The sequence below is a fragment of the Lytechinus pictus genome, chromosome 15 (assembly GCF_037042905.1).
Source record: "Lytechinus pictus isolate F3 Inbred chromosome 15, Lp3.0, whole genome shotgun sequence".
Classification (NCBI taxonomy): Eukaryota; Metazoa; Echinodermata; class Echinoidea; order Temnopleuroida; family Toxopneustidae; genus Lytechinus; species Lytechinus pictus.
The window spans coordinates 21,790,040-21,799,922 of NC_087259.1; the positions used below are offsets into that span (position 1 = coordinate 21,790,040).

The 9,883-nt window shown below is 37.3% G+C and overlaps 1 protein-coding gene across 1 annotated transcript; it reads right to left on the minus strand.

Moving 5' to 3' along the window:
- Positions 1-2,231: 2,231 nt before the first annotated feature.
- Positions 2,232-5,718, minus strand: LOC129277902 (immediate early response gene 5-like protein). Its single transcript, XM_054914085.2, has one exon. The coding sequence runs from the start codon at positions 4,700-4,702 to the stop codon at positions 3,854-3,856; it is 849 nt and encodes a 282-aa protein (XP_054770060.2). The 5' UTR covers positions 4,703-5,718; the 3' UTR covers positions 2,232-3,853.
- Between the last annotated feature and the right edge of the window lie 4,165 nt (positions 5,719-9,883).

Genomic DNA, 9,883 nt, shown 5'->3' on the forward strand with positions numbered 1-9,883 from the left:
TTTGAATAGCACTTAACAAAAATGTATCATTGACGTTGCAGCGAATGACTAAACGATAAGTTATTCCTTGCTATTATCTGATTTAATTCCTGGTTGAGATTACACTCTTCTAGGAATTGTGTGCACGGGTCGGAGATATTTATATTCCAATGCCCTATCGATAACTGAATCCTGGAAACTGTAAGGTTTCCTATTAAAATAGTGTCCGGATAGGATGATTTACAAGGATATTGGAAGGCTATTATCATGCAAAAAAAAAATAAATGAAAACATTCAAGAAATAATTAAAGGTCAATGTCAAGACCCCTGAAAAATGATGATTTGATTAATAGGGAAAATCAAACAAGCATAACACTGAAAATGTCATCAAAATCGGATGTAAAATAAGAAAGTTATCAGTTTCGTTTATTTTTCACCATACTGTTCGATGCACAAATTCAGTGACATATATACATGCAAATGAGAAAATGGATGATGTCCGTCACTCACTATTTCTTTGTTTTTTATTGTTTGAATCATACAACATGTCCATTTTTACAGATTTGACAATGACCAACTTGACCGAACCATAAATGTTAACACAATAGTTATTCTACGTGTTCTATGAAGAATAAAACTTTGTTATAAAGGACAATGAGGAGAAAATTAGATAGTTCATATTTCATGTTATAAAATACAAAAGAAATAGTGAGTGATGTCATCAGTCCCCTCATTTGCATACCGTCCAGGATGTGCATATATAGGCCTACTGTTTTGTGAAATAAAGCCAAACTTAAAAAGTCATACATGTAACTTTCTTATTTTACATCCGATTTTGATGAAATTTTCAGTATTTTGCTTGTTTGATTATTCTCTTTTTATTCAAATCAACTTTTTGTTGGGTAGGACTTGTCCTGGTTTAATTTACATTCAATCGAAATCAGTAGGCCTATGTTATTAATTTAATACAGTGTGTATTGCAGTTATTATTTACGAATTATTTTATATAATGATTGTGGAAAGAAACGAGTTCAAATCCTTAATTTGACAATGTGTTATACTATTGGCAGGACAAAGGAATATGTTTCTATCGCTTTATTAGCATTGATTTCGTTCGCCATATGGCGAGCGTTTTTACATTGCTTGGGGCCTTTAAGCAGGAAGTGGGGAACGATGGAAAATACGAAGTACGTGCTCGTCAACGCAGAGGTCAGCGATACTTCCGTTGAGTGTGGCTAAATCAGGGACAACGTGATTTCCGATGGGGGACACAAGAGGTTTGTAACAAGGTCGATGAAGGGGCACGATCAGGGAGGGAGCAGTGATTCGGAAGTAGATCGCTCTCGAATGTTAAAACTGCCCTACATTCACTTCGATAATCGAATTCATTTGAAATAGGTATTTTTTTTTTAAATATAAATTATAATCGCAAATAATTTCGAGGACTATACCGATTGAGGATTATAGCTGGGTGTGTATATTATAAACTGTACATAAAACACACTCATGCACACAAACACCACCAAATTACACAGTAATTTCAGCTAGGAATATAGAGATATTACTCATACAAGTAATCATGACCAATTGGGGTGTTGCAAGAAAATAAAATGCCGACAATAAATAGCAAATTTTCTGTTGCAATGTTTTACAATGCATCGATTTCAACATAATATTGAATCAGTCTATATACACCAACTTCTGCAATACTATCAGCAATCGATGGACATTTGCAATTAATTTTCAAGACATGAATCATATTTGGGAACCGATATAGATTTGCAATTGGTCGTTGCTTGCAACGCCCCATAATATTGTCTAGGTATACTGAATCAATACATTCACCTGACACATCTCTTCCGCACAATGAAAATCTTAGAATCAGTCAGCTTTTTAGCTATGCAACACATCATAATTATGGGACGCATCTGTCTCGCCAAAAATGAAATTATTTTCGTTACGCAATTCTCGCGCAATTATTTTGTTTAATCATGGACCTACTACTCGAACATAGCGTCGCAGACCTGAAGATGGATGCCGACTTGGGATTAAGATCACCATCACATTCCATGCACACGCTCATAGTCACACCTTTATAACTTGATAAGAAAGTAAAAGATTAAAAGGGGGAAAGAAGAAAGAATCAAAACATACACCATCCACGATCATTCAAATAATAAAAAAACACATCAACCAATCAAATCAAAACTATATTACAAAGAAATGGAAGAAAAGAGAATACAGACTTTGAATTCAGTTTCGTGTACATCACAATATGGATGACACTTTTGTCTTTTTTAATAAAATAATGCAAGAACAAAATTTGTTCGTGATCATGATTTGTACAAACAGTAAACATAAGTTAATCACAAATATTTGAATGAGCACATTCAAAAAAATACTTGGTCCTCAGAACGAGTGGAGGAATCAACAATATGAAAATTGTGCAGTGAACAATTTCTGAGTGAGCTTGGTCAAAAAACCAAAATATATGTCAATGACTGCATTACAGAACCCCGAAACTAACATGTATCGAATTACAGAGCGGGCAAATTGCTCATATCATGAAAAACATATCAATTGAAAGTAAAAATGACAAAAACTGAAACATGGACCATATAGTGTTTTGGATGACTAATGACTTCACTTTTCCGAGCAAGTTTACGCCCACGCACAAACGGATATGTGAGGTATTGGCGCGTATCCCATTTAGTGTGGTTTTTCCGTGTGCGGGAAACCATATCGCCGGAAATCTCGGAAAAACAAAGTGCAGTCATACATCCTTTTACGAAAGAGATTCAAAGTTCATTTGGAAAACTGGTGGTCAATCCCCACTTAAAATTCCCCATTCATCAACCATTAACATTAAAAATATGTATGCCAAAGTTGTCAAAATAGGATAATAGTAATAAAAAAACACTCTTAGAGGGAGTAATAATAAACCTAACCGTTACAAAAAAGTAAGCAATCGGAATCAACAGTTTTGAAATTTCTTTTCAAATATCTTTCTTCCTAATTATCCCATCAGTACACAGACTATCAAGTACCTGCCAATATTTGGCACTGGTTTATACAACCGATCTGCTGATTATACCAAATTCCCTTGATAAAGCAGGGCGGGTGCAGCAAGATGGTGAAGGACCTTTCGATTGTGCCACATTCCATTCGTGCTTACTCGTATATCGTGTACACAATAGACAATGCCCCGCATGACCTAGCCAGGAACTGCCCTTTGTTCACCCCTGGCTTGCGTACTGGCCACGCCTCAGCCAACTTATGATTCAAAACAAAGCAAACAATGGTTGAGTCAAGTTACTACTCGTTTTACGAACAATAAAGCGTTGAGTAACAAAAGAATAATGTTGCGTCATGAGCTCAGAGTAGATCCAAATCTACTGGAATATATATCATTATCAAATTTGGAATTTTTAACGTTATACATGGTCTTCTTCTTTATAACCCGCACTGGATTTATATAAAATAACACTACCCCTTCCCATATTATAATTAAAACCAATTAGTTACTTCAGTAGTTTTACATCATGATTTAAAGCATTATTCAGTGAATATTCTATCCCAATTTATTAAACAAATTAGACATTTAATTTGGAAAGCATTTTTTTCAAATCTCTCTTCAAAACAAAAAAAATGGTTACAAAGTGTTGAGATTAGCTCCAGTATATAGTCCATGGTCAGATCAATTCACCGAAAGAATAAAGTTCCCATTGGAAACTGAGTATTCATTGAATATCATCCAAAAAATATAGATTTTAAGGCTCGAATATATATAAGTCCGAACATTCTCAGTTCTTCCATGGCATGTGCAATCAAAATATAATGTCAAGTTAATTAGGCAGTGAAAATTTGACGGCCATTAACAGGCGGCGATGACTGCAGCGGCTTGTAAAGTCTCGAATGGCCTGGCGTGGGTGCTTAGGGTTGTGTAGGACGGAGTGTTGTTAGATGAAGGTTCCTGATCCTCTACATAGCTCGATAGTTTGTTTCCTGGCTCGCCAGCAAGTCCATGAAAACCAGCTTTGAAAATGTCCACTAAACTGGAGATCGAGCTCTGGGCACCGCAATCCGGAGAAGCAACGGTTTGACATTGCGAGTCGACTTTGACGCGCTTGATGGTGGTGGCGGCTGAATCGCAAGGTTCCTCAGCATCGGATCTCTTCCTCTTTACGCTGGGGACGGTGAGACAGGTCGTCGTTGTGCAAGCTTCTGGGGTTGAATTCTGGGAAACATTACCGAAAGCTACACGATCACAGTCAGAAACCTGGTGCACGCCGTTTTCCAGCTTCATATTTTCCGATTTTTCGTACTGGCAATGTCCAGATGGAGCGATGTTTTCTTTGTCCACGACGGCAATCTGTTCAACTACCACCCGGCTGTTCTGAACATCGCATGCCAGGTTTCCCGCGGTTGCATTGTCCTCTTCGTCGCTTTCCTCATCGTAATTTGTCTCAAGATCGGTATTCTCCTCCTCGTCTTCCCAGTCAGGAGACTCTGTACAGTCCTCGTCTACTGGAGATTCAGGTTTGCTTTGCTCAAGAGCTATATGTCCAGGCATTCTATTGCACATTTCCTCGTAATAGTGGACTCTTGCCGAGTGTAGTACGGAGGCAACGAGGAGATTTTTTCGGAGATTTATTCCGCCACGTTGTCGACGAGAACCGGCAATTTTGTTGATAGACATGGTGATAAGTTTTTGTGCCTCCATCTTGTAGAGTTTGTTTAGTATATTCCACGGATAAATGTTCAAATAGCTTGGCTTTCTAGCAATGTATTGATGTTTGTGATTCTGGTAATCCTAAAAAACACGTAGTATTCCGAGCGGCAAAGATACGTCGTTCTACCAAGCGAGTGTGGAGGTGTAATGAATGAATCCGACCGTTACTCTACTCACGAGGGTTTTATTCAACGTCCGGCTTGACGTCATTCAATCAATTAATCGACCAATCGCGGGCTCGCATACTAAAAATAGGCATTATACCGAACACGTGTACGTGCTAGTCATAGATCGTTCGACCAATCAGCGAGCGCCTGGGGATGAGTCCCGGAATAATCATCGAGGTGACGTCACTAATCCTTTGTGATGGGCTCTTGGAATTTCCACGGGGCAACGTCATTGTATCGTTATAAACACAACACCAGTAGCTAGGTTGGCCGTGGTAAAGTCCCATCAGTCGCAATCTTGAGGGTCAATTTTGTGATTATCTTGCCAAGCTCAGACACGTTTTCGAAATCAAGGGTCCGTATTCAGGAATAAATGTGTAACGTGTCTAGATTTGTTTTGAATCGTTGAGCTTCTTGAATTCAAACTATTCCAACCCACCAACAAGGACACTGCTTTGGAAGATTTTTTTTCATGAATTTCACACAAGCATCGATTCTCGATCTATCTAAAGTTATATTCATATTCTAATATATGCATCTACAGATCTATCTATCTATCTTTATATTCTATATCTTATATTGTATGGCTATACCCATCCATCTGTAGGCATCAATATATCAGACTAGGCCTATATATTTACCTAGTTATAAATATTGTCTATCAAAATATACGCCTATTTCTCCCCGTATAGGACCTATTCCTTCTCTTTTTTGGATATTCATTGATAAATTTCTTAGTCCATTCTCGCATATACGGATTTAAGATGTTTCCAGATCCTAAAATTTCGTCGTCTGGGTGACAAGACCCCCCCCCCCATAAACAAAAAAGAAAATAATGTTAATCAGACTTAAACAATTATTACTTTGCTTTATATATTTCATTCAAAATTGTAATCGCGGAAGTGTTAAGGTCGATCTCATGCCCATGACAATGGGTATTATGAAATGGCCATGACAGAGGCATGTTAGTAGAACATAAGACATTTTTGTGGACGTGGAAATCTATAATCATCACATTATGAGTCATCGTACGAGAACTTCGGCGATATTTGATCAGCTTCTCTTGCATATCATTTCGATTCCAAGCATGACGAAATGACATGTCACTATTAAGGGAGGGGGGGGGGGGGTCGGGATTCGGCACAGGTAGACAAACTGGCAGGGACAATTCTAGCTCGTTTGTAATGTTGAAATGGGGGATATTTCAAACTGCAAACACAATCACCAAAGAGGAGACCAATTGAAGGAATTGAACGCGAGTCTGACTCATGCTTTAGTACAAATTCCATGGAATTAAAAAAAATGATTTTTTTTCCCTTCTTTTTTGTATGATGCATGATAGTAACAAAGCATATAGAGCGGGATCAATCGCTTTGGAACAATAAGTTATTAGTTGGTTTTATGGTCATAGAATGACAGGAAGTCTGTTCCGAGAATTCAACACGCTTCAGGGAAAAATAACCAATAAATCATGCACTTATAGTACTCAGTAGTCTGAATCGTAAAATAACCAAGACGGATCACAGTTAATTTCCAGGAAATTGGGCGACCAACTAAACGCAAGATGGCGCTCTTCCAATCATGTGAGAAATTAACTCTGTTCCAAACATGGCCACTGTATTTGTGACAATTTATTCTATCAATACTAGTATAATGAACACGAGGCTAATTACGTGACAACTTACATTTTATTTTAAAATAATTTATTATGTATTCAATGATAACACATCGAAAATTTTAGTAGGACTTTAAGGAGAGAGAGAAAAAAAACACCCTACAATATCTCAACCAAAGAAAGAAATAGGACATTAAAAATCAGCTCCGTTGGATTTCCTGTACCATGTGTACGATACGTTGTTTTCCTACCCATTTCTTATCTTCCATCTATCTCTTAATCTTTCTATCTTTCAACCCATTCTAACACTTTAATGGCTTCTCATTCCGTCATAGGCGACGCCATATAATATTATTAATAGGGGGGGGGGGGGGCGTCGAAAGACAACCCGGATATAACTTCCCTTTGATCAAACGGGGTATGGTACCATCCCGTCCTGGTCCTCTTTCAAACGTGCTTTTAATTTCTTATGCCTCGGTCACACTTGCTGTACGGCAGCCGTACGGCGAGTCGAAAACTGCCGTTTCAACCATTTTTGTACCGTTTGTATTTTTTTGCATAATAGGTGGTTTAAATAACAAGTGGAATGCCTCTGGCCGTCTCACCTGCATCACGCGATTCAATATAGCAGCAGTGCTGATTTTTAAAACTACTATAACTCGCACAAGATGTTCAGTGATACTTGGTTACTCTTATTTCCACGTTTTATGAACTAGACCAATACACTTATAGAGATATGATGGCAATTCAACAAATACCCCCAACGTGGCCAAAGTTCTTTGACCTTAACATGACCTTTGACCTTGATCATGTGACCTGAAACTTGCACAGGATGTTCAGTGATACTTGATTACTATTATGTCCAAGTTTTATGAACTAGACCAACACACTTTCAAATTTATGGCTGTAATTCAACAAATACCCCAATTTGGACAAAGTTCATTGACCCTAAATGACATTTGACCTTGATCATGTGACCTGAAACTTGCACAGGATGTTCTATAATACTTGATTACTATTATGTCCAAGTTTCATGAATCAGATCCATAAACTTTCAAAGTTATGATGGTAATTCAACAGATACCCCCAATTCGGCCAAAGTTCATTGACCCTAAATGACCTTTGACCTTGGTCATGTGATGTGAAACTCAAGCAGGATGTTCATTGATACTTGATTAACCTTATGTATAAGTTTCATGAACTAGGTCCATATATTTTCTAAGTTATGATGACATTTCAAAAACTTAACCTTAGGTTAAGATTTTGATGTTGATTCCCCCAACATGGTCTAAGTTCATTGACCCTAAATGACCTTTGACCTTGGTCATGTGACATGAAACTCAGGCAGAATGTTCAGTAATACTTGATTAACCTTATGGCCAAGTTTCATGAACTAGGTCCATATACTTTCTAAGTTATGCTGTCATTTCAAAAACTTAACCTCAGGTTAAGATTTGGTGTTGACGCCGCCGCCGCCGTCGGAAAAGCGGCGCCTATAGTCTCACTCTGCTATGCAGGTGAGACAAAAATGAATAATCCGTCGGGCGCTCGAGCAAGGTATAGCCGTGCTAAAGCCGGAGTAATAATAATAGCAGGGCCCGCTGGGAGAACAGTTTTCGGAACTGAAGTGGCTACCCTGGGTAAATATGCCGTTATTATCATTATTATTATAATAAAACGACTGTTTTCGACTCGCCGTACGGTCGCCGTAGGGCAATTCTGACCGAGGTATTACTAATGGAAAAATAGTAATTAGGGGCGGGTGGCCCCACATGGCACTGCCTATATACATGCTATACTGGACTCACATTATATGCACATAATTGTAACATATTTGAAATATAACTTTCCAATTTCTTTTTAGAATAGAAGAAAACGGTTTATTCCCGCGTCGGAGGGAGTGTTTCATCAACACTGTCTTGTTGTCAAGTTATCAGATCTGACAACTTCCCTTGATTTTGATTGGCTGAGAAACACTGTTCCTATGGTAACTGTTGGATAAAACATCCAACAAGTACTTTCACGAAACGCTTCCCTAATCTATATATCCCATGCTTGACTCACATTCTCTATCAATTGATGAAACAAGTCTTACTGTACTATCATAAACATTTGACTTATTATAGTTTTCCATCAGAATGCAGGCACAGAAAAAAAATCTTTTAATAAATGAAAACCAGCTTAATGTATTGATTTCTTCTTTTACAGTATTGCATAAATTTGTACATTGTGCCTCAGTTTCTCTTTCTCCGAAAAGTGCTATTTATTTCCTGCAAAGGGAGTAACAAACAATTGTGATTTCTCTTAATAAATACATACAGGGCAGCTCGAGCAAAAGCCGGGGTAATAATAATAACAACGCGCCTCGGAATAGAATATTTCTAGATAGATGGCGCTATATAAATGCCTATTTTTATTATTATTACATGTATACATACGCCCGGGACATATGCCTTCATCCCTTAAAAAAGGAGAGGAAGAGCAATGATAAGTTTTCTATTTTCTCTGAAAAAATACAGAAATTACAGCTTCATTTCTGCTATGGTAATGGAGACAGTGATTAATTTCACTTTCTGTGAAAAATAAAACAAAGAACACCTCCATTCCTGATTAAAAAAGAAACATGATCATTTTTCTCTTAATTTCTAGAAAAAAAACCTAAAATACCTTAATTCCTAAAAAAAGAGGGATAGCAATCATTTTCTCTTCCTGTCCATAAATTGAATGAAAGAACCCCTTCATTCCTAATAGAGGAAGTTCTTTTCCTGTTAAAAAAAGTACCCCTTCCATTCCTAATAAAGATATGAAGGACAATGAATATTTTCTCTTTCTAAAAACAAAATGAAACAAATAACACCTTCATCCCTCAAAAAAAAAAGAGTGGAAGAGCCATGATGTGGATTAAAATATGTGATGAACTCCTGATAACACGACAGGAAGCATATTTCCATACTTGATATTTAATCTCTGATGCAAATCATGATATTTCAAGAGATATCAAACCATTAATGGACACAACGCAAATGGTTTCCATGCAAACCAAGCATCGGAATTCATATTTGACAGACATCAAGGACCATCATGTCTTCATTAAGTGGAACGAAAACTGATGACTATCTCAACAATGGCCTTGTGAATATTGGAGGTGTTATATATGCTGATCAACAAGATAAATTGAATATGATTACTTATTATTTTATGTAGAGTCCACTGGTAGAGCAGTTTCCCCAAGTCAAATGGGAAACTTGGGTAAATAAAACACTATCATCATCATCATCATCATCACCACCACCATCATCATCATGATCACCATCATCATCATCACAATCATCATCATCATCACCATCATCACCATCATCATCATATATCATCATCATCATAATTTTTTAT